The 27228-nt window shown below is 36.5% G+C and overlaps 1 protein-coding gene across 1 annotated transcript in view; it reads right to left on the reverse strand.

The window, feature by feature from the left end:
• The window catches only part of DNAH12 (dynein axonemal heavy chain 12), a 304653-nt gene extending 282782 nt beyond the window's left edge, over nt 1-21871 (reverse strand). Inside the window, 4 exon segments of the mRNA XM_037798810.1 lie at nt 16739-16765; nt 16930-17011; nt 20823-21030; nt 21724-21871. Of these exon segments, the coding sequence (XP_037654738.1) occupies nt 16739-16765; nt 16930-17011; nt 20823-20992 (279 nt within the window). The 5' untranslated portion in view covers nt 20993-21030; nt 21724-21871.
• Nucleotides 21872-27228: the final 5357 nt, after the last annotated feature.

The following is a 27228-nucleotide window of genomic DNA, read 5'->3' on the forward strand; positions in this document are numbered from 1 at the left end:
AGAGTTGGAGAGGATGTGGAGAAATAGGAACACTCATTAATGGCTGGTGGGATGGTAAAATGGTGCAGCCATTGGAAGACAGTTTGGCATTTCCTTAGAAAGATAAGTATAGAATTATAACCCAGCAATCCCACTTCTAGGTATATACCCAAAGGATTTGAAAGCAGAGATTCAAAAAGATATTTGCACACTAATGTTCATAGTGGCATTATTCGCAAATGCCAAAAGATGGAAGCAATCCTAGTGTCTGTCAACTGATGAATGGATAAATAAAATGTGGTATCTACATACAATGGAATATTATTCAGCATTAAAAAGGAATGAAGTTCTGATACATGTGACATCATGGATGAACCTTGAAGACATTGAACTGAGTAAGTAACCCAGACACAAAAGAACAAATATTTTATGATCTCACTTATACAAAATAATTAGAATAAGTAAACTCATAGAGTCAGAATTTCTATAGGTTACCATAGGATGGATAGGGGGTAGATAATGGGGAGTTAATGCTTGAGTTGTACAGAGTTTCTATTTGGGTTGATTTTAAAGTTTTGACAATGGAGGGTGGTGATGGTAACACAACATTGTAAACATAAACAAAGCACTAAATTATATATGTGAACAGGGTTAAAAGGAGAAATTTTAGGTTGTATATATGTTATTAGAATAAAAAAAATTTTTAAAGCATAGGCCTGTACAACACAAAAAGTGAGCCCCATTGTAAATAATGGACTATAGTTAATAGTACAATTATAAAAATGTTCATTCATGAACTGTAACAGATATACCACACGAATGCAAGGTGTTAATAATAAGGTGGTATATGGTAACGCTGTATTTTATGTATTGTATGCATGACTTTTTTGTAAATCTGTAACTTCTCTAATTAAAAAAAAAGAATGAGGAAGACTTCTATGAATTAATATGAAGTGATTTCTTGGATATATTGTTGGGTTAAAAACCAAAATGCAAAAGAGTATCTATGGTGTGATGCATTTTGTCTAAGATAAAACAGGAAAAACAAAATATTATCTGTTTATTTGTGCAAAATTAAGCACAGGAGGGATAAACTAGAAAGTGAGATTTGTCATATAAAGGTGGTGTGTTAGAACAGGATAGAAAGTATGGGGGGATGGTGTTCTAGTTTGCTAATGCTGTGGAATGCAAAACACCAGAAATGGATTGGCTTTTATAAAAAGGGGGTTTATTTGGCTACACAGTTACAGTCTTAAGGCCATGAAGTGTCCAAAGTAACACATCAGTAATCGGGTACCTTCAATGGAGGATGGACAACGGCGTCTGCTCCAAAATTCTGGTTTCAAAATGGCTTTCTCCCAGGACGTTCCTCTCTAGCAAGCTTGCTCCTCTTCAAAACATCACTCACAGCTGCACTGAGTTCCTTCTCTTTGAGTCAGCTCATTTATATGGCTCCACTGATCAAGGCCCACCCTGAATGGGTGGGGCCATGCTTCCATGGGAATATCTCATCAGAGTCACCACCCACAGCTGGGTGGGGCACATTCCAAGCAAATCTAATCAGCACCAAAACGTCTGCCCCACAAGACTACATCAAAGATAATGGTGTTTGGGGGACACAATACATTCAAACTGGCACAGATGGCAATGGGGTAGAAGAGATGGGAAGACATTCCTCTGAGTATACCTGTTGGTATTGTTCTGACTTTCAAACCATGCCATTGTTTCACATGCTCAAAATACAAAATCAACAAGGAAGGACAAAAGGAATCCAAAATGTAATAAAAACAAAAACAAAAGAATCTAACTGTAATTCAAATTAATAGCATAGCCATGCTGAAACTAGCCAAAGTAACTTTTGAACATAGTATTTTTACCATATATCCTCAGGCTAAATACAAACATCTTTAGACAAATATTGAATCAAAATGAGTGAATAGATTTATTTTTCACAGTGATATGAGACAGCAATATTGAAACCATTTATGTGCTTAAGTAATAAATATTGTGGTTAATGGAAGCCATATATCTCATTGGCAGAGAAAAGAGCAACAAATATAGAAAGGGTGAAGACAAGAATGAACCACATGATTTTGAGTGACAGCATGAAGCTCACAAACATACATATCATGGGTGTCCCAGAAGGAGAAGAGAAGAGAGAAGGGACAGAAAGAATATTAGGGGAAATAATGGCCAAAAATTTCCCAACTCTTATGAATGACATCAATATAAATGTCCAAGAAGCGCACTGTACTCCAAACAGAATAAATCCTTATAGACCTACTTCAAAACACACACTAATCAGAATGTCAAATGCCAAAGAAAAGAGAGAATTCTGATAGCACTGAGAGAAAAGTGATTTGTCACATACAAGGAACACTCAATAAAACTACATCTGATTTCTCATCAGAAACCATGGAGGAGAGAAGGCAGTGGTATGATACATTTAAGGTACTGAAAGAGAAAACCTGCTAGGCAAAAATTCTTTATCCAGCAAAACTGTCCTTCAAAGATAAGGGAGAGTTTACAATCTTCACAAAATCAGGAGTACTTCTATACAGAAGTAATGAGAAAGCTGAGAAGGAAATGAATAAAAATTCCATTTATAACAGCAAATGAAAGTATCAAAATTCTAGGAATAAATCTAAGCAAGGATGTAAAGGACTTGAACATAGAAAACAACAAAACATCATTAGAAGAAATCAAAGAAGAACTAAAGAAATGGAAGAACATTTGTGTTCATGGATTGGAAGACTAAATATCATTAAGATGTCAATTCTACCCAAATTGACTTACAAATTCAATGCAATATGAATCAAAATTCCTATTGCAGGAGGCAGAAGAAGATGGCAGCATAGGGAGGAGTGGAAGCTAGTCAGTCCCTCTGGAACAACTAATAAACAACCAGGAACAACTAGTAAATAATCTAGAATAACTGCGGGGGGACAAACATGACTGTCCACTCATCACACACCAACCTGAATTGGGAGGAATGCCCGAGACTGCAGCATAAAATCTGTAAGTAAAAACTGCAGCTCCAAGCCAGGAGTCCCTTCCCCCACGGCCCAAACTGCAAAGCCTCGCGGTGCTAGAGAGCAGTGCTCTCTGAGCAAGCGAATATAACTCAGCTGAGCTCCAACTAGGGTTTTAATTAACAATCATGGACTGCTCAATACAAGCTATGAATCCCCAACAAGCAGACAGAGACTTTTGGTGACAAGTGAACTTGGACAGCCAGAGGACCTCTATGGGAGGGAAGGGAAGTCCAGAGGACCAGGTGCTATCATTGGCTGATGGGTGAAACTGAGGGAGGGCCACAGACTGACCCAGAAGGGGGGCTTTCTGTCCCTTTTTCAGCTCAGTGGAGAAAGCCTCAGTCATTTTCAATTCCAAGCACTCAGACAGAAACAAGGGTGGAGATAGCAGAGTGAGAGACTATTCAAATGCAAATGACCTCTCCCTAGGGGATGTATCTTCCCTAAGAAGAAAGAGGTGGTGCCAAGCTCTACTACCAGCCTTCCATTCAGAACCAGACCCCAGAGCCTGGGGGAAAATAGCCATGCACCACACCTCCTTATACCACTCTGGAGCTACAGGCTGACAGGTGCCACCTGCTGGGCAGAAAAGCACAGTGACTTGAGGTCTCACAGGATGTACCAATCTTCTAAGACATCCTCAGGGAAACTGGATACTATTGCCTCCTTCCAAGACCTGAGCCCATTCTGATCTGGGAAAACCTGATTGGGGTAACCAAGGAAACCAGATGCCTAGACAACAGAAAACTACAACCTACACTAAGAAAAACGAAGTTACAGCCCAGTCAAAGGAACAAATTTACACTTCAACTGAGATACAGGCATTTAAACAACTAATACTAAATCAATTCAAAAAGTTTAGGGAAGATATGGCAAAAGAGATGAAGTGTATAATGAAAACACTGGGCATACATAAGGTAGAAATCGAAAGTTCGAAAAAACAACTGGCAGAATCTATGGACATGAAAGGCACAACACAAAAGATGAAAGATACAATGGAAATATACAACAGCAGATCTCAAGAGGCAGAGGAAAACACTCAGGAACTGGAGAACAAGGCACCTGAAACACTACACACAAAAGAACAGATAGATAAAAAAACAGAAAAATATGAGCAACATCTCCAGGAACTTAAGGACAAAACAAAATGCAGGAATGTACATGTCAGGGGTGTCCCAGAAGAAGAAGAGAAGGGAAAAGGGGCAGAAGCAATAATAGAGGAAATAATCAATGAAAATTTCCCATCTCTTATGAAAGACATAAAATTACAGATCCAAGAAGTGCAGCATACTTTAAACAGAATAGATCTGAACAGACCCGTGCCAAGACACTTAATAATCAGATTATCAAACATCAAAGATAAAGAGAGAATCCTGAAATCAGCAAGAGAAAAGCGATCCATCACATACAAAGGAAGCTTGATAAGACTATGTGCAGGAGAGAAGGCAGTGGTATGATATATTTAAGATACTGAAAGAGGAAAACTGCCAACCAAGAATTCTGTATCTGGCAAAACTGTCCTCAAAATATGAGGAAGAATTTAAAATATTCTCTGACAAACAGACACTGAGAGAGTATGTGAACAACATACCTGCTCTACAGGAAATACTAAAGGGAATGCTACAGACAGATAGGAAAAGACAGGAGAGAGAGGTTTGGAGCACAATTATGGGTGATGGTAGCACAATAATGTAAGTACAGTGAACAAAGATGACCATGAGTATGGATGAAAGAGGAAGTTTAGGAGCCTGTGGGACAACAAAAGGAAAAATAGAAGATAAAGAGTGGGACTGTATAATTTAGTGAAACCTAGCAAGGTCAATGATTGTGATTAAATGTACAAATATGTTTTTACATGAGGGAGAACAAATGAATGTCAACTTTGCAAGATGTTAAAAATGGGGTGGTATTCGGTAAAAAATACAATCAATGCAAACTAGAGTCTATAGTTAACAGGAACACTGTAATATGCTTCCATTAATTGTAACAAAGGCAATATACCAAAGCTAAATGTCTACAAGAGGGGAATATAAGGAAGGGTATGGAATTCTTGGTGTTGGTATTGTTGTCTGACTTTTTTATTGTATTTTATTTAATTTTATTTTTTCTTTTGTTGCTTTTTAGTTGTCTTTTTCTTTTCACTTTTTTTGCCTCTTCCTCTTTCTTTGTGGAAGAAATGGAAATATCCTTATATAGGTAGTGGTGGTGAATACATAACTATGTGATTATACAAGGAACCACTGATTGTTTACTTAGGATGGAATGTATGGTATGTGAATAAAACCATCTAAAAAACAAATAGAGGGATACAAGTACTGGAGAAAATGTGGAGAAAGGGATGTACCTAATCACCATTGGTAGGGAAGTAGAATGGTGCAGCCCAGCTGGAGGGCAGTGTTGTGGTTCCACAGGAAGCTAAGCATGGGGTTGCCATATGGGCCTGCAACTCGGTTATTGGGTATGTACGTGGAAGAACTGAAAAGAGGAAACAAATGGATATTTGCACAGTGGGGTTTATGGTGTCAGTATTCACGATTTGCAGTGGATGGAGGTGGCCTAAGGGTACATCAACTGATGAATAGAATGGTGAACTGTGGTGTATACATACAATGAAATATTGAGCTGCTACAGGAAGGAGTGAAGTTGTGAGGTGAATGAACATTGAGGACAGTATGTTGAGTAAAATAAACCAGAAATTAAAAGAAAAACATTATAATGCCTCACTCATACGGACTAACTACAATGGGCAAACTCTGAGAATTTAGTATAAGAACATAGGTTATCAGGGGATTGCTTATTGTAAAGGTTCCTGGATTGCAAGCTGTTCCAGCAGTTACATCTATTCCTGAGTTATAATGATTTTTTCTAAATTCTGAGATGCTGAGCTCTTTGTGTATAACCTGGTTGGTCCCTGGAACTTTGGGTATCTCTGTGACACCTGAGACTCAGAGCCAGAGTCCAGCAGCTACGAATGTCAGCATTACCCCATAAAACAAATATTAGAGTCTGAAAAAGGAGATCAGATTTCAGGTAGAGATATGAACAAAATAAACTTGGTTAGGACTAAGGTAAATCAGACTAAAGGATAAAGGAAAATATTGACTGTGTTTTTAAAACTTCAACTTCTGTGTAAGATCAAAGGAAGAGATGTTTATTAGGTGCAAAATATATATTTTTTGTAACATACTATACAATTTAACTTGTATGGTCAGTTTATTCAAACAACGTAATTGCATGGAACACTGAATAGGGGGTGAAATCTGGTTGGTTTGCACAGGTTAGTGTGAAGCCCCAATAAATCCCAGAGTAATTGGGCAGAGAATAAAAATCATTTGCAAAGCCCCCTTGAGGAACTGGGGGAAAAGGTGGAAATATTAAATTTCCCCACATGGGGAATTAATGATATTCTCACAAGCATTGAGGGCTACCAATTTAGAAGGCCAAGCCCTTGATCTTGGTGCTTGCCCTTATGAAGTCTGTTACAGCAAAGGAGAGGCTAAACTTACTTATAATATGCCTGAGAGTCACCCCAGAGAACTTCTTTCGTTGCTCAGAAGTGATCTGTCTCTTTAAGCCAACTCTGTAGGTAAACTCACTGCCCTCCCCTCTATGTGGGACATGACTCCCAGGGGTGTAAATCTTCCTGGCAATGTGGGACCATGATTCATGGGGATGAGTTGGCCCTGGAAGCATGGGATTGAGAAAGCCTTCTTGGACCAAAAGGGGGAAGATAAATGAAACAAAGTTTCAGTGACTGAGAGATCTCAAATATAGTCAAGAGGTCATTCTGGAGGTTATTCTTATGCATTATATACATGTCCCTTTTTAGTTTTTAGTGTATTGAATAGCTAGAAGGAAATATCTGAATCTGTTGAACTGCAACCCAATAGCCTTTATTCTTGAAGATGACTGTATAACTATATAGCTTACACTGTGTGACTATGTGATTGTGAAAACTCTGTGGCTCCCACTCCCTTTATACAGTGTATGAACAGATGAATAGAAAAATGAGGATAAAAAGTAAATGAATAGCAGGGAGGGATGGGGGGTAGAGAATGTTTTGGGTATTTTTAACTTTAACTTTTATTCTTTTTCTTTTTTTGTGTGTGGTAATGAAAATGTTCAAAAATTGATTGTGGTGATGAACGCACAACTATATATTGGTACTGTGAACAACTGATTGTACACCATGGATGATTGTATGGTATGTGAATATATCTCAATAAAATTGGATTTAGAAAAAAAACTTCCAACAAAGAAAAGCTTAGGTCCAGATGGCTTTACAGGTAAATTCAACATTCATTCCAAGAAGAATGAATACTAGTCCTGCTCAACCTCTTCCCAAAAACTGAAGAGGATGGAACACTACCTAACTCAGTCTATGAGGCCAACACAACCCTAATACCAAATCCAGATAAAGATACTACAAGAAAAAATCACAGACCAATCTGTTTAAAGAATATAGATGCAAAAATCCTCAACAAATACCAGCAAATTGAATGCAACAGCATATTAAAAGTATTATATACGTGTTCCGGTTTGCCAATGCTCTCTTTTCACAAAACACCAGAAATGGATCGGCTTTTACAAAGGAGGGTTATTTGGCTATGGAGTTACAGTCTTAAGGCCACAAAGTGTCCAAGGTAAGCCATCAACAATCAGGTACCTTCACTGGAGGATGGCCAATGGTATCCGGAAAACCTCTGTTAGCTGGGAAGGCACATGGCTGGTGACTGCTCCAGAATTCTGGTTGCAAAATGGCTTTCTCCCAGGACGTTCCTCTCTAGGCTGAAGCTCCTTAAAAATGTCACTCTTAGTTGCTCTTGGGGCATTTGTCCTCTCTTAGCTTCTCCGGAGCAAAAGTCTGCTTTCAAAGGCCATCTCCAAAATGTTGCTCTGTAAGCTGCAGCTCCTCTCTCAGCTCCTGTGCATTCTTCAAAGTATCCCTCTTGGCTGTAGCAAGCTCGCTCCTTCTTTCTGAGCTTTTATAGGGCTCCAGTGAACTCATCAAGGCCCAGGCTGAATGGGCAGGGCCACACCTCCATGGAAATTATCTAATCAGAGTTATCACCTACAGTTGGGTGGGTCACATCTCCATGGAAACAATCAAAGAATTACAATCTAATCAACACTAATACATCTGCCCACACAAGATTGCATCAAAGATAATGGCATTTTGGGGGACATAATACATTCAAACTGGCACAACACCATAACCAAGTAGGTTTTATTCCAGGTAAAGGTTTTCAACACAAGAAAACTAATTAATATAATACAGCACATTAACAATTTGAAAGTTGAAAACCACATGATCATCTTGATTGATACAGAAAAGGCAATTCACAAAATCCAGCATCCTTTCTTGATAAAAACACTTAGAACAACAGGAATCAAAGGAAACTTCCTCAACATGATAAAGGGCATATATATGGAAAACCCACAGCTAACATCATATTCAATGGTGAAGAGATGAAATATTTCCCTTTAAGATCTGGAACAATACAAGGATATTTATTGTCACCACTGTTATTCAATACTGTGCTAGAAGTTCTACATAGGGAAGTTAGGCAAGAAAAAGAAATAAAAAGCATCCAAATTGGAAAGGAAGAAGTAAAACTTTCACTATTTTCAGATGGCATAATTCTACAAACAGAGAACTTTATAAAGTACAACAATAACCTATGCAATGAGACATAATATTTGGAAATCACATATCCAATACAGGTTTAGTACCCAGAATATATAAATTCTTCAACTCAACCAGAAAAAGACAAACAACTCAATATAAAAATTGGCAAAACACTTGAATAGACATTTCTCCAAAAAAGATACACACATGGCCAAAAACATCCATGATAAGATGTTCATTAGCCATTAGGGAAATGCAAATCAAAACCAAAAGGAGATACCATTTCACACCCACTAGAATGACTACTATTTCAAAAAACAGAAAATTACAATTTTGGGATACAATGTGGAAAAATAGGAATACTTAATTATTCAGGTGAGAATGCAAAATGGTGCAGCCGCTATGGAAGACAGTTTGGTGGTTCCTCAGAAAGCTAAGTACTGAACTGCCATATGACCTGGGAACCCCAGTACTAGGTATATCTCCAAAAGAATTGAAAGGAGGGATTCACACAGATATTTTCATGCTGATGTTCACAGTTGTATTATTCACAATGGCCAAAAGATAGAAGCAACCCAAGTGTCCATCAACTGATGAACGGATTTAAAAAATGTGGTGTATATATATATACACAAAGGAATATTACTCAGCTGTAAAAATGAATGAAGTACTGATACATGCAACAACATGGAAGAACTTTGAAGACATCATGTTGAGTTAAATAAACCAGACATAAAAGGACAAATGTGTAATCTCGTTAATATGAAATAATTAGAATAAGCAAACTCATATAGCAGAATCTAGAATATAGGTTACCAAGGGATAGGGTAGGGGTAGGGAATAAGGAGTTAAGGCTTAACTTATACAAAATTTCTATTAAGATTGATTGTAAAGTTTTGGAAATGGATGGTGGTGACGGTAGCATATTATTGTAAGTTTAACTAACAGCACTGAATTATATATGTGAATGTGATTAAAAGAGGAAATTATAGGTTGTATATATATGTTACTAGCATAAATATTAAAAGATAAAACATAGGACTGTATAACATAGTGAACCCTATTGTAAATGATGGTCTATATTTAATAGTACAAGTATAAAAATATTTTTTCTATATTATAACACATGTACCACACTAATACAAGATGTTAATAATAGGGTGGTATATGGAAAAAATACACCTAATGTAAACTGTGGACTATAGGTAATAGTACAATTTTAATATTCTTTCAACAACTTTAACAACAATACAACACTAAAGCAAAGTGTCAACAATAGGATGGTACATGGAAACACTGTAATTTTTATACAATTTCCTGTAAACCTACAACTTCTCTAATTCAAAAAAATTCTGTTAACTAAAAAACAAAAAGTAACCCTGTAGTGTTGAATTGGAATAGGAAATATCAGTATGGACTCAAGGGTTTTAAGATAAGTTGATGATCAATAGATAGATGACATGATGATGGTGATGATGTGTGAGAGAAAGAGAGAGAAACAGAGAGAATTATTTCCTAGTTCTTTCTGCTGAGAATGCCAAGAATCAATGACACCCTATGTCTTAGTTTGCTAATGCTGCAGAATGCAAAACACCAGAGATGAATAGGCTTTTATAAAACAGGGGTTTATTTCACTACACAATTACAGTCTTAAGGCCACAAAGTGTCCAAGGTAACACATCAGCAATCGGGTACCCTCACCGGAGGATGGCCAATGGCCTCCGGAAAACCTCTGTTAGCTAGGAAGGCAGCTGGCATCTGCTCCAAAGCTCCAGCCTCAAAACGGCTTTCTCCCAGGACGTTCCTCTCTAGCAAGCTTGCTCCTCTTCAAAACATCACTCCCAGCTGCACTCTCTTTCCTCTTTGAGTCAGCTCATTTATATAGCTCCACCGATCAAGGCCCACCCCGAATGGGTGGGGCCAAGCCTCCATGGGAACATCTCATCAAAATTATCACCGACAGCTGGGTGGGGCACACTCCAAGCAAATCCAACCAGCACCAAAAACGTCTGCCCCACACAAGACCACAAAGATAATGGCATTTGGGGGACACAATACATTCAAACTGGCACACCCTAGTATCAAGGAATGCATCTATCACTCATATCATAGTTTCTAAATACCATTCTCTACTAAAAGAAAACAGGAATCCTTGGAAAAATGACTGGTTCCAGGGCCAGATCAGAGAAAGTACAGGATGCACCTAGAACATCTTATTGTTCCAGAAAGTGAGGAAATGCTCAAAGAATAATGAAGTGTGTCAAAAAAAGCTTAAGAGTCAGCTTAAAGGGTGCCCATTGGCCAAACGTAGGATAATTTGAAAATTAAAATAAGTATTATGAAAACAGATTATAACCCAATGGCTAAAATAAGAATCCATCACCTATACTGATGTAAATAAATAAATGAATAAATAAGAGAAAAGATAAAATTCTTCCTTACTACAAAATTTCAAATAAAAAAAATATATAGAAGGAATGACAGAAAAATCACCATGTGGTAACCACCAGAGTAATCATAGTAATCATTGTTTCAGGTAGGAATGTTAAAATTAAGAGAATGGGTAAAGGATATATGAGAATTCTTTGTACTCCTTTTGCAGTTTTTCTACAAGTCTAAAGTTACTTCAAAACAACATGTTTTAAAACTTGAGTAGTCTAGATGGATAGTGGACATTTTTCTTCTATCTTACTTTCCCTTTTTTTTTTTCATTTATTTGCTCATTCCAGAATTCTTGCAGAAGGTCATCTTCTATATCCATTCCATTAACGTGCTGCTTGATCTTAAAAGTCTTGTGATGGTCCCCAATCCCTCACTAATGAGCTTAGCACATCATCCCTTTCTCTACCCTCTCTCCAAGGTAAGCTCATCTAGTCCTATGACTATAAATAATATCTATACGTTGATAGATCCCCAAACTTTATTTCTAGAAATGAGCTCTTCCTGAAATCTCCAGCATAGCCAAAACAGATCTCTTGATCTCCCCAGTTCCTAATCAGTTCCCTCCTCAATCAGCATCTCAATAAACAGCACCACCAATTACCCTATAAAATCAGGTCAAAACCCTAGAATTCACCTTTGGTTCTTCTTTTCCTCAACTCCCATATCCAATCCATCAGCAAGTCCTGTCATAGCCACATCATCCAAAATATATCCCAAATCTATCAATTTCTCTCTAGCTCTACTACTATCACACTATTCTCAACTGCAATCATCTCTCACCTAGATTATTACCTTTTACAACTAACTAGGTTTTCCTGCTTTTTACTTTTGCCTTGGGTACAATCCATTCTCTAAAGTGCCAAAGTGGTTTTTTGTTTTGTTTTGTTTTGTTTTGTTTTTTGTCATATCACTGTCAAAATGGCATTTTATCATTAAAAAAAAAAAACATAAATCAGATCATAATGTTACCATGAGAAGACTCCTTCAAAAACCACCCACTGCACTTTGAATAAAATCTGAATTCCTTACCATAACCCACAAGATCCTCATGATCTGGCCTTTCATTCCCTCTTCAAGTTCATTTCATATATTTCCTGGAAGTCAATCACTATGTTCTGGTCAAGCTGGCCTTCTCTGAGTTCCTGGAACATACTATTTTTTTTTCTCCTTCCTGGAATTTAAATTTAGCTGTTCCCTCTGGTGGGAAATTCTCAACCCCAGGTCCTTCCTACATTCATATCTCATTAAATGTCACCATCTCAGGGATGCCTTCTCTGATCACCTGCCTAATACAGCTCCACTCCCTCACCAGTCACTGTCTATCATATTGCCCTGTATTTCCTTCAATATACTACAAGTATTTTGTTTATTGATTTGTTTACTTGATTATTATGTTTTCCCCCATCAGAGGATAGCTCCAAGAGGGCAAAAACTATGTCTGTCTTTTTCATTAATCTTCAGCACTTAGCACAGAACCAAGTACATAGTAGACATTAATTATCTCCTGAATAAATGAATTAGAGGAAGGAAGATACTGTCTAAATCCTCCAAACTACAGTGTACTATAAAGCAGGTCAGGTCAAGCTCTAATGTATCATATTAAAAAACTAGGCTTGACAAATTCATAAGAGTCAGAAACTGGAATACAGGTTACCAGGGACCAGGGTGGAGGTAGAGAATGGGGAGTTAATGTTTAGTTGGTACAAAATTTCTGTTTGGGGTGACAAAAAAGTTTTGGTAATGGATGGTGATGATGGTGTCACAACATTGTGAATTTAATTAAAACCAATGAATTATATGTTTGAATGTAGTCAAAAGGGGAAATTTTAGGTTTTATATATGCTACTAGAATAAAAATTGAAAAAAACAAGCACTGTACAACACAATGAACCCTAATGCAAACTACAGACTATAATAATAGTATAATTATAATAATATTCTTTCATTAATTGTGAAAGACTGAAGTAACATGTTAATAATAGGGGAGTATATGGAAACTGTATTTTCTGCATGATTTTACTGTAAACCTACAACTGTTCTAATAAAAAATTATTTTAAAAAACTAGGCTTGATAAAATTACTATATGACTAATAGTGACAAGAAATTTAAAAATCATTATTCTAACTATGTATTCTTAACTCATACCTTTTGGGTTTTTAACCCTTTTATCCCCCAATAAATATATATTTGACCATTAGAATTATAGTATAAATTCTTTCTTTAGCAAAAAGTTATGTCTCTTTCTTGAATCAAACTGTGTACTTCTAAAGTCTTTCTTAAAAACATCCTCCTTTGTGCCCTCACTGTAATCTCTTCATACATCTATCACACTTGGTATATTTTATTGAACATTAATTTTTACTCATTCATAAAGCATTTATTGAGTTCTCACTCTGGGTCAAGACTCTAATACTAGATGTTAAAGATACAAAGACAACTAATAAACAATCCCTAGCCTCAAGACTAAACAGCAGATAACTATAATACACAAAAAGACAAAACATAAATAACAATGTGCTAAGTAAGGTAATGAAAATGAACAGGGTATTACAGTAGGAACAAAAAGGAAGTCATCAAGCCAAACCAACAAGAATAGGGAGAGGCTTCCTGTGGGCTGATGACTGAGTTTAGTTTTCAAAGATGAGTTAGAGATAGCCAAGTAAAAAGGAGCATGGATGGGGGGGGGGGTAGCATGCCAGGAAAAAGGAGTGAGGTGAGACATGTCATATTTCCTCAAGGAATAATAAGCAAGTCTACGTTGTTGAGCGTCAAGTATACAACAGAGAGTGGTGAGAAAAGAGGCTGGAGAGTCAGTAGAATCGTATTACAGAGGGCCTTGCATGTTACAGGAAAGCTTTAATTCTATGGGCTATGAGAAGCCACTGAAGATTGCTATAGTTGAGATGAAGACATGAAGGCCTGATATAAGATACAGCAAGAAGAGGACTGGAGAAATACAGTCCTTGGAGACCAACTGGATGGCAAGTGGGTAGTTAGAGAACTGAGAGAAGTTAAGGCAACTCAGATGTTTTAAGCATGAATGACTGGATAGACAGTGATACAACTAGAATAAAGGATAAGGAGAAAGAGGAGTCCTGTAGAGGAAGCTGATGTGTTCACTTTTGACATGATGCACTTGAGGTATCTGTGCATAAATCTCAGGAAGCCATCAATATATGGAAAACAGATGAAATCAGAAAAGGAGAAAATCACCCAGGGAGAGTCAAGGAGAGAGAAAAGTGGGCCATAGCCAGGTAGGGAGAAATAAATCCATGAAGGTGACAGAGAAATAATGGTCAGAGAACCAGAACAATAAATATAAGTGTTCCAGTTTGCTAATGCTGTCGTTATGCAAAACACCAGAAATGGATTGGTATAAACGGGGTTTATTTGGTTACACAGTTACAGTCTTAAGGCCATAAAGTGCCCAAGGTAAGGCAACAACAATCGGGTACCTTCATTAGAGGATGGCCAATGGCGACCGCAAAACCTGTTAGCTGGGAAGGCACGTGGCTGGCGTCTGCTCCAGAGTTCTGGTTTCAAAATGGCTTTCTCCCAGGACATTCCTCTCTAGGCTGCAGCAGTTCTCCAGAATGTCACTCTTAGCTGCTCTCAGGTTGTGTTTCAAAATGGCATTCTCCAAAATGTCTCTGTGTCAGCTTCTCAGGGCAAACTCTGGGCTAGTACTTCCAAAGCATCAGCAAAACTCTTTCAATGGCTGTTTTCAAAATGCCTCTGTAAGTTGCAGAAGCAGGCTCCTTCTGTCTGAACTCTTTTTATAGGACTCCAGTGAACTAATCCTGGACCCACCCTGAATGGATGGGGTAACACCACCATGGAAATTATCCAATCAAAGGTCTCACCCAGTTGATTGGGTCACATCTCCATGGAAACACTCAGTCAAAGATTCCATCCTAATCAACAAAGGTAATGGCATTTTGGGGGATATAATACATCCAAACTGGCACAATAAGGTAATAAGAAAGAAATGAAAAGCCAGCAGTGTCAAAATCAGCTGCAATTATCACTGATTTTTTTTTATTTTAACCACTCTAATATGTACATAGTGACATCTCATAGTGGTTTTAGTTTGCATTTCCCTAACGGATAATGATGTTGAAAATCTTTATGTGCTTATTACCATCCATCCATCCACTTCGGTAAAATGCCTATCCATGTCTTTTGCCCATTTTCTAATTGTATTGTTTTTATGCTGTTGGGTTTCAAAAGTTCTTTATATATTCTAGATACAACTCCTTTGCTGGAAATGTAATTTGCAAATATTTTTCCCAGTATGTAGCTTATCTTTTCATCCTCTTAACAGGGTCTTTCACAGAGCAAATGTTTTTAGGTTTTGATGAAATCTAATTGTTTCTTTTATGGATTGTGATTTTGGTTTCATATCTAAGAACTCTTTGCCTGGTCCTAGGTTTTCTTTTAAATATTTTATAGTTTTACATTTCTCCTATGTTTCTTCTAAAACTTTTTATATTCCTATGTTTTACATTTAACGCTATGACCATATTTAGTTAATATTTTTGTACATGGAATGAGGTTTGGGTGAAAGTTTTGTTGTTGTTTGGTTTTTCTGTTTGTTTGTGCTTATGGATAGCCAATTGCTCCTCCTCATATGTTGAAAAGACTATCATTCCTCCATTGAATTGCCTTTGCACCTTTGTTAAAAATCAGTTGGCTGTACTTGTGGTGCAGTTCCTAGAAGTCAGTTTGCCAAGAGCAAAGAAATAAGAAGTAAACAACTATTTTCATATCCAATTTCCTATTTTAGATAGCAGGACACTAAAAGACAAGAACTGTGGAGGAACAGTGAGGAATACTATACACATTTACATAAATGTGTCTTGCAATCCACCAGCCTCATGTTAAATACTTATGAATATTTTGGGGTTGTTTTATATAAGTTCTCACATCTGATAAAGAGATGGAACCACAGTCAAAGTCTTGAGAAAAGTTGGAGGCACAGGTGGGAGGAAGAGGGCATTTAAAAAAAAAAAAAAACTAAAACTTGAAATAATAGTTAAAATGAAGTTCTTGCAAGGATCTTTAATCCACATTGTGGTATCGGCCTCAACCCTCTATCTCCATAGGGAACTTTAAGAATCTTGGGATGCCTGTACTCCCCATCTGGGAGCATGCAGCATTGTTTCCTCTTCTGTGTAAGCATCTCCATAAATTCCCAAATCCTTTACTATAAAAGAAATTTTACATATTGCCATCTTTCCACTAAATACATCATAGTCCCATGTTGTCACCCATGCAGTGTCTTTTTTTAAAAAATCTCTAACACCTATAGCTTCTCAATAAGTATTTGATGAGTGGGTGAAGAACCACCATTATATCAAACCCTTGTCCTAATAAAAAAAAGAGGGCAACACATTTTCTTTATAACTACCACTGTGAATATTTCTTTTCTCAGCTGTTTAGAATAAGAACTAAAATATTTACACAACTAATCCTCAAATAATGGATCAAGAAAAATACAACTTTTAAAACTCATACTGTCCTCCATAACATGTTTGTTCCTTTGGGTAGAGAAAATAAAAATCTCAGTTTCTAAATGTCTTTCAATGAAATACATTGTAATAATTTCTCTGAACATTTTCAAAATAAGAATTTTAAAAAAATCGAACTTACTCCTTTTTTTTTAATTTCACTGGTCATCTGTCAAAAACAAACAAATGACATAATTAAATCAAAGAGAAAAATTAAATATAGTTTAAAATATATCAGTTATTCTTTTAAAAATATTATATTGATATTGAATTAAAAATTGATAATTAAAAAGGTAAGAGAATAAAATTTTTAAAGACAAAATTTAAACTTACAGTTGGAGGATAATCTGGCTCTGGTAATGAAGGCACTCTTTTACTCAGTGTTCTGTCTAAATTTTTTTTTGCTCCCTCAGTTCTGAAATTTATAATTAGAAAAATGTGTGACTCTCTTAACGATAACATTAGGATATATTATTAAAACACTATAATCTGAACTTTTTTGACTATACTAAAAGAACAGCTATTCAAGAGTTCTTTTATATTATTGAATTTTCTGTGAGAAACAAATTCTAATACCCATTATTAAGGAGACCTTAATTTTCAAATGTTTATGTGAAAAGGGTAAGACTAAAAATAAAAATTAATTTGTTCCTTCTTCAATTATAACTTATTGACAATTTTGAAATTAATCCTGATGCACTGTGAGCCCTTATCTTTACTATTGGTGCTCAAATGCCACCTTGTCAGTTCTCGGTTTTGCTCACTGCTATATCTGTACCACCTAACAGTATCATCAAAGTGTAGGAGCTCAATAAATACATGTTGAAAAAATTATGACAATAGTGGGTTTGGAAAAGATCTCACATGTCTAATTCTGTATCTTAAGTGATGCATGAATACTGTCAACAATATTGAGTTGTAACCCTTGTACCTGGGGAAGGGGTGGTCTTCACTTTCTGAGACAGTCGGTTTATTGTCACCTAGCTCATATTGTTAGAAACAAATTTCTCATATTGAGTTGTGGCCCGTAATTTCTATTCTGTGTAGCTATATAGAAAAAGTCATATTTTTATTCCACATCACACTACAAAAACTTAATGATACCTATCCAGTTCCTTCATCTACTGCTGACAATAAGAGCTACTATTTATAGTGAGCTTATTATGTTCTGGACATTGGGTTAAGATCTTTATGTGCATGGATGTCATTTAACTCTCACAACAACCCTAAGAGGTAAGCATGATTCTTATCTCCATCTTACACATAAGAAAGGAAGATAAGTATGATTATATGACTTGCCAAATTCACATGGCTAGTAAGCTGCAGAGATGGGATATGAACTTATGCCTGTCTGATAGCAGAGTATATGCTCTCACTCATTAAGCAAATCAGCTTCCTTCAAATGATGTGGTTTCAAATTCCCTCACTATCATGGTCACTCCCCTCTGTAACTATTCTGGTTTATCAAAGTCCCTCTTAAAGTGTGATCCCAGAATTCCAGATGCTGTTTGACCAGTGCAGTGTGAAATTTTTCTCTCAGGATAGTCTATATTTATTAATGCAAATTAAGACTGAATTAAATTTTTGAATAGTTTCTTTTGCCTGTTGAATCTTACTGAGCTTGTATTAAAATAAAATCCCTATGTTTTTTTTCACAGACACTGTGCTTTGTGTCAAATCTCTGTCATTAACATGTCAAAGTTAAATGGAGGAAAAAGACAACTAAAAAAATTAATAACAATACATTGGGTTATAATACACTGTGCTCTCTGCTTATGACATTTTACTGTTCTAGTTTTCCTCCTGCTCATCAGTCACATTCCTCAGTCTATTTGTTGTTTGATCCCCTCTATCCAACACCTAAATATTATAGTTGCTCAAGTCTTAGTCCTGGGTCTTTTCTCAATTTTCACTCTCCCGGTAGGTGATTTCAACTCTTCTCCACAGGTTTAGAAATCATCTCAATGAAGGTGACTCCAAAATTTGAATCTCCAGCCTAGACCCCTCACCTTATGTATCCAACTGCCTACTTGACATACTTTCCTTTCAATGTCACATAAGCACCTCAACTCCAAAAGAGAATTATTGATTTTTAGTCCCCATCTCCTAGACTTCCAATATTTTATAAATAGCTCTATTATCCACCTTGTTACCAAAACCCATCCAACAGCAAGTACTGTTGATTCTGGCTTCAAATTATATCCCTGTAAATCTATTTCTCTCCTCCATCACTGTCACCAGTCTCATCCAAATCACCATAAGTTCTTACCTGTGTAACTGCAATAACTTCCTACATGTTTCTTATTTCCTTCCACTCTTGTCCTCTTCCCCTACACCTCAGTCTATTCTCCATAGCTAGAGTGACATTTTAAAAATGTAAATTAGATTTCATTTCACTTCCCTGTTTAAAACATTTCCAAGGCAATCATTGTCCTTAAAATAAAATCCAAACTCCTTATCATGCCCACAAAGCCCTGCATGACCTGCCCCATCTTCTTCTCCATCTTTACTTAATACCACTCTTTCTCAGGCCCATGATACTCTAGTGACATTGTCCTTTGTCAACCCCTACAACAGACTCAGGGCATTCATATTTCAGGACTTTCATGCTTACTATTCCCTTTGCTAGAGTGCTTTTCCCAAGTTTATTTAAATGACTGACTGCCTCTCATTCTTCAGATCTCTATTGAAATATCATCTTAGCAGGCTTTTCTTCACTACCTACTCTGTCACTTCCTATCCCACTATCTTATTTCTTCACATCTAAAAGTTTAAAATACCAACACCACCCCCTTTTTAAAACATGTTTACTGTTTGTCTCCTCCAACTAGAATAAAACTTCTTAAAGACAGGGCCCTTTCTGTCGTGTTCTCTATGGTCTCCCCAGTAACATGCAGGTTCTCTCTGTAACAACAGGCACTTAATATATGCTGAATAAAATGATGTAAGAACAATATGTAGAAAGGGTTAAAGCAGCATGAAGGAAATTAGAAGAAGGCTTCCTAGAGGAGGTGATCTGTAAGCTAAGCCTTGAAGAACTAGTGTAAGTTTTCAGGCAGACAAAAAGAGAAGGAAATTCCTGAGAGGACCTCAAAGCTATGAACTACTATAAGTAGTTCACCACAATAATGTGGGATAATGAAGTTTTGGAGTAAGACCCATTTGTTATCCCTAGGTAACCCCTCTACTCTCTAAGTCTACTGAAACATTGAGTAGTCTTAGAAATGAAGGGGGTAGTATGGGGATGGATCTCTAATAGTACATGGTACTGATATCAGTTAGTACACTTTATATATTTAAGTGTAAATATGAGTAGATGATCGATGGACTAATAAAAATGTAAACCTAAAGAATTTATATGCATTAATTGACTTATTTAATTATAAGGAAAATAAAATTAACAAAATTTGAATTATCAAATTGGTAATAATTGATCATCAACAATGTAAGAGTAAAAATTAGTCAGGTAAAAAAATGTTTATAAATAAGGGAAAAAGCAATGCAGAAAGTTTCTCTCACCAAAGAGAAACTCTTTGTTTCATAGTTCAGTGTTGGGTTGGTATCTCCTAGATGAAACCCATGTCTTTCTCTTATTTATCCCCAGAGCCCAGCAAAGCCAAGTACCTAGGAAATTCTCAATTGGTACCTAAATCAGTTTTAATTTCCACAAAGGGGGGTGGGGGTGGATAATGGACTGTTTTCTTTTGCAAAGAAAAAATTTTAAATGCAAATAGTTTCAAGATATTTTATTAAGTACTTGTTGAAATGCAATGCTATTCGTGGAGGCACAAATGGTTTGGTTTGACTTTCAGGGGCCAGTATGGTTAGAGTATACTGAGACGAGTATTTGAACTCTAGAACTCCACTGTTCAAGCCCCAACTCTGTCAATTCCTAGTTATGTGATCTTGGGCAAGTTACTTAACTTATCTGCACCTCACTTTCTTAATCTATAAAACAGTGATAACAACACTACCTACCTTATAGGGTTGTGGTGAGAAGCAAATGACTAATATAGGTAAAGTAATGAGAACAATGCCTGATTAGAGTAAGCACTATATACTGTATAGTATTTGCTATTATTATGACTACTTTTTCAATCATTTTCCTAACTGAACTTGAAGATGGTATTTTGTCCGTGAACCAAACTACACAGTTAAAGCTTTTGAATGAGCATATGAACACCAATCACTTTACTTGAATTTCAGGTAAGAATTGTGCTACTTACACTAACTGATTAATTTTCTTTTGCTGCTCCTTGGATCTTCTGTAACTCAGCAGCTTACTTTGTAATAGTGTGTCAACACCTATAGCTTCTGGGGGACGGACAATGGGAGGTAACTTCAAGTTTAAAGCTTCCTTTTCTGCCGCAATGGCAGCTTTGTTTTCATCTGACATCTTGGTCCCCTAAAGATGAAATACTCCACATCTACACTCTGAGAAGAAAAGTCCATAAAGCCATAATTGTAAAAGCAAACAATACATTCATAACAATTCAATATATTCATAATATATCATATATCAACACCAAAATAAAATTCTAGGCCCTTTTAGATCTTCCAAATATGGTATTAGTTTTACAAATGGCAGTTGAGATAAATGAGGAGGAATCCCTGTTACAGTTTCCCCACCCATTTGCTTTGAAGAAATGAGTAAGTCACTTTCTCTTTGGGGCTTCAGTTTCACGGTAGATGAAATTAAGGAATTGGATTAGGGGCTCTACAAATATCCATACACCTCTGAAATTCTGGGTCTAGATTGCTCCCTATGATGCAAACCACAACAAATAAATAAATAATATGGTTATTGAGATATAACTCCCTCCCCACAAAAAGCTGATATTTAAAACTATTATTTTTGAACAGCAATAGTGTGTCTTACCTTAGTTTTGCTTCCAACCTAGAGAGAGTGATGCTATGATCGGGCAAAAATAGGTATACCTAACGTATTGGAAATCTGAAATGTCATGTAAATACTGAACAATTAACGGTGATACCAACTGTATTTGCCGCAGATGCCCACAGAATTTGGAGATTCCTACCTTTAAAGAGAATATTTTTGCTGGCACACAAATCGCGGTCGCCTAGCCTGGAAGGGAGGCCAAGAGAAAAACGGAGGACAAAAAGTACCTGTTTGATTGTTTTTCACTACTTCGCGGCTGCGCAGAGAAAAGGAAACAAACGTTCAGTGAGTTTCTCCTTTGGTTGAAGGAAGGAAGATAACGAGGGGTCAAATCTCTGGAAACCCATTAGCTCACAGCCGAACAGCAAGCAGAGAGTGGCCGCTAGCCTGGTGGAAACAAAGTCGTCACCATGGAAACCGGCCAGCTGCCCCAGGGGCTGGGTGAAGGTTGCCTGGACAGACGGTTGCTTAGCTGCAACACTAATTCATTACTCAAGGAAGTGGAGGGTGAGTGAGTGAGATTTCTTTTCACTTGCCTTCCCTTGGAAGATGTATAGGGAATCAGTATCCTCAAATTCTGGAAAACTGCAAGGCTAGAAATTTGGATCCGTTAGAAAATAGATTTTCATAAACACTAGCTCTCAGAGGATCATGTCTTCAAGTGCCCCTTCCTATAATTATTGTAACTAATCAGCAATATAATTTATCTTGCTTCTCTACTTGTTACTTGTTTATAGACCACTTTTCCTTCAGGAAATCCTTGGCAAAATCAAACAGGCTTAGGTATGTAAACTTTGTGAGTATGCTTGGAGAAAGAAATGAGAAACTTTGCAATTTGAAGCTGCAAATACATACTCCAAATAAAGAACAATAGCCTACATAAGTACTATGTGCCTAAGTAGAATTGGGGGTTGAATAAATCTTGTCCGTGTGTTGCTGGCATCATCATTTGACACATATTTGAGTACATTCTATGTGCCACTCACCATATAAAAAGATTTTAAGAAGAGAGAGAGTGCAGCCTACAATATTGTGTCTTGCACACAGTGGGTGCTCTAAAAATGCCATTTGAGTGACCGAAAGAGCAAATAAAACTTCCAGGTAGCTTGGAAAAGCAAACTATCTTTCTTTGGAAAACAAAACACTTGTACAAGTATGTGTTGGTTTTTTGATGTGTTAGTATGGCTAGGCTAAACTACAAGGACTGAAGGAGGGTAGTAGTGTTTTGTGTCATACACATACCTCCCAGTAATTCAACCAAATACTAATATAGGTGTTTCTATGAAGGGATTTTTCAGATGTAATTCAAGTCACTGGTCAGTTGACTTCGGTCTAGGGAAATTGTCCAGGGTGGCCATAACTCAATCAGTGGAAGCCCTTTGCGGGGGGAAAAAAGGCTTAGGCATTCCCTGAGTCAGACTCCAAACAGCGGCTGGGTCTACAATTGCTCTCCCCCTTCTGGATCTTCCTGCCTGACAGCCTATGGATGACAGTTTTGAACTGTTTCTGTGGATTCCAGGCTGCTCATGATCTTCCCTTCCATTCCTGCAGACCTCAGACTTGCTTGACCAGTCCCCACAACTGCATAAGCCAATTACTCGTTATAAACCTATAGCCATATTTATAGCTAGATGATAGATAGGCATGTAGGTAGGTAGGTAGGTAGGTAGGTAGATAGATAGATAGATAGATATCCTACTAGTTCTTTTCTCTGGTTGAACCCTGAATGAAAAAATCTATACCTTTTTTGAATAGCTTTATTAAGGTATAATTTACATACCATAAAATTCACCATATATAAGTATACACTTCCATTATTACCATGACCAAGTTCTAAAACATTTATATCACTGCAAAAAGTTCCTTTGGGCTCCTTTGCAGTCAATCCCTGCTCCCACCTTCAGCACCAGGCAATCACTGATCTGCTTTCAGTTTCTAAAGATGTGTAAATTCTGGAAATTTCATATAAGTGGAATAATGTGTTATGTAGTGTTTTCTGTCTGGCTTCTTTCATTTAATGATAATGTGTCTGAGGTTCATCCATGCTGTTCATTCCTTTTAATTGCTGAATATTCCACATTTGGTTTATCCATTTACCAGTTTGGGCTATTATGAATAATGCTGCCATAAACATTTATGTACAAGTCTTTGTGTGAACATAGATTTTCATTTCTCATGAACAGAAAACTAGAGTGGAATTTCTGGGTTGAATGGCAAGTCTATGTTTACATTTTTAAGAAACTATTAAACCTTTTCAAAGTGGCTGAAAGATTTCACATACCCACCAGCAATATATAAAGGTTCCAGTTTATTCACATCCTCACCAATACCTGACACTGTGTCTTTTGAAAACAGTCATTCTAGTAAGTAGATAGGGTTATCTAATTGTGGTTTTAATTTGCAATTCCCTAATGAGCATCTTTTCATGTACTTATTAACTAATCGATATCTTCTTTGATGAGTGTCTATTGAAATCTCTTGTCCTTTTTTCATTTAGATTATTTAACTTCTTATATTGAATTGTAAGAGTTCTTTATATATTCAGGATACAACTCCTTTATCCAAAAGATGATTGCAGATATAGTTTCCCAGTCGGTAGCTTGTCTTTTCATTTTCTTAGTGATATCTTTTGAAGAGCAAAAGTTTTTTATTTTGATAAAGTCCAATCTATTTTTTTTTAATCTTGTAAATCATGCTTTCGGGGTTGTAATCTGTGAGAGATATTTAAAGCCACAAAGATTTCTCCTCTTTTGTTCTAAAAGTTTTATAGTTTTAGACTTTACATTTAGGACTAGGGGGTGAGGATATATGATCCAGGTTCATTTTTTTGCATATGGAAAGATAATTTCCAGTACCACTTGTTGAAAAGGCTGCCCTTTCCCCACTGAATTGCCTTAGCCCCTTTGTTGAAAAAGTCAATTGATCAGCGAAAGGAGGCAAGAAAACGAAATAAAAGCCGTACAAACTGGAAAGGAAGAAGTAAAACTATTATTTGCAGATGACATGACTCTATAAATAAAAATGTCATAGAATCCACAAAAAAAAAAAAAACTACTAGAGCTAACGAACACATTCAACCAAATTGCAGGGTACAAGATTGATATGCGAAAACCAGTTGTGTTTCTATACACCAGCAACGAACAATCCAAAATAGAAATTAAGAAAACTATTCCATTTACAGTAGCCTCCAAAAGAACAAAATACTTAGGAATAAATTTAACCAAGGAGATGAAAGGCTTGAACATTGAACATTGTAAAATATTATTGAAAGAAAGAAGGTCTAAAAAAATGGAAAGACAACCCATGTGGGATGGGAAACCTAACTCTCAAATTCATTTGAAACTGCGAGGGGCCCCAAATAGTCAAAACAATATTGAAAAGGAAAAAAAAAGTTGGAGAACTAACACTTTCAATTTCAAAACTTATTACAAAGCTACAGAAACCAAAATAGTGTGGTACTGGTATAACAATACAGACCAATCAAATAAAATTGAGAGTATAGAAATAAACCCAAACATCTATGGCCAATCAATGTTTGACAAGGGTGCTGTATCAGTCAGGGTTCTCTAGAGACACAGAACCAACAGGATGGAGACAGGGGGATATATATGTATGTATGTGTGTGTGTGTGTGTGTGTGTGTGTGTGTGTGTGTGCAGTTATAAAAATATCTAAAAAGATTTATTTGAAGGAATTGGTTCATGTGGGGATTCCCTGAAATCCATAGGGAAAGTCGGCAGGCTAGAAATCCAGGTAGGATTTTATGCTTCAGTGTTAAGGCAGAATTTCTTCTTTTCCAGGAAACCTCAGTTTTTTCTCTTAAGACCTTTAACTGATTAGAGAGACCAACAACACATTTTTAAGGGTAAAGTCAACTGGTTATAGATGGTAACCACATCTACAAAATATCTTCACAGCAACATCTAAACTAGCATTTGATCAAAAAAAAACAAAAAAACTAGGCATCATAGCCTAGCCAAGTTGACACATAAAATTAACCATCACAAATGAAATAAGCTTCAGTGGCAGAGAGATTCCAAAAGGAGCCAAGAGGTCACTCTGGTGGGCACTCTTACGCACAATTTAGACAACCCTTCTTACGTTCTAAAGAATTGGGGTAACTGGTGGTAGATACCTGAAACTATCAAACTACAACCAAGAACCCATGAATCTCGAAGACAATTGTATAAAAATGTAGCTTATGAGGGGTGACAATGGGATTGGGAAAGCCATAAGGACCACACTCCCCTTTGTCTAGTTTATGGATGGATGAGTAGAAAAATGGGGGAAGGAAACAAACAAACAAACAAACAGACAAAGGTACCCAGTATTCTTTTTTACTTTAATTGCTCTTTTTCATTTTAATATTATTCTTGTTATTTTTGTGTGTGTGCTAATGAAAGTGTTAGGGATTGATTTAGGTGATGAATGTACAACTATGTAATGGTACTGTGAACAATCGAATGTACAATTTGTTTTGTATGACTGCGTGGTATGTGAATATATCTCAATAAAATGAAGATGTAAAAAAAAAAAATTAACCATCACAAATGCCAAGATTAGTCAATGAAGAAAGAACAGCCTCAACAAATGGGGAGGGGAAACTGGATAACCACATGCAAAGTATGAGTTTGAATCCATACTTCACACCAGATCTACAAATTAACTCAAAATGGAACCATGGCCTAAATAACAATAAAGTTAGTAAGAAGAAGACAGAGGGATAAATCCTCATGACCTCAGATTTGACAATGTTTCTTATATTTAACACCAAAAGCATGAGCAACAAAAGAAAACAAAATAGATAAATTTGACTTCATCAAAATTCACACCTTTTTCTGGATACCTGGGAGGGATAGGAGTATGCTGGAGTTCTTTATCTGGGGTTTTTATTATTTTTGTAACAGACCTATACATGTGAAAGTATTTCAAAATAAAACAGTTAAAAATAATTAAAACTTCTGGGCATAAAAGGGCATTGTCAAGAATGTGAAAAGACAAACTACAGAAATAAGAAAATAGTTACAAAACATATATCTGATAAGGGTTTAATGTACAGAATATATAAAAATTTCTTACAATTCAAAACAAAAAGACAAACAATACAATTAAAATGAGACTTGAACAGACCTTTCTCCAAAGATGTACAAATGGCTAACAAGTACATGAAAACATGTTCAGCATTATTCACCTGTAACAAAATGCAAATCAGAAACACAATGAGAGTGATGTCATCAACATAATGACGTTAAGATATCCCCTGGAAAAGTCTCCCCTCAGAATCAACTAATAAAAGAATAAATCCCACTTGCTTTAGAGATTGGAAAAGAACTCCACAAATAATGAATAAAAGAAAACACCAAAATTAGGTAGGAGATGTATATACCAGACCTGCCAGTCCAGATCACTCCCCTTCATTCAGTCCCATGTAGCTTAAAAGTCACACAGAGGCAGCATGGCCTGGATCTCTCCTGCCAAAGATGTGGACCATAGGGCCACTCACAGCAGCAAGTTAGAACCCCATGCAAATCTAAGCACAGGAAAACAAGTCCACAAAGATCAAATGCTGAACACAACTGGCTGAGGAGTGCCACATACACCAGTGTTCTCAGGTTAAAAAAGAGACTGTTGCAGAACTGCTGTCAAGAGGTACACCCACACAATCCAATCTATACGGATAGAAAGAAACTAATGGTGGCTATAGAGATAAAGAATATTAAGAAGACAATGTGT

This window comes from Choloepus didactylus, chromosome 1 (assembly GCF_015220235.1).
Source record: "Choloepus didactylus isolate mChoDid1 chromosome 1, mChoDid1.pri, whole genome shotgun sequence".
NCBI classification, from domain to species: Eukaryota; Metazoa; Chordata; class Mammalia; order Pilosa; family Megalonychidae; genus Choloepus; species Choloepus didactylus.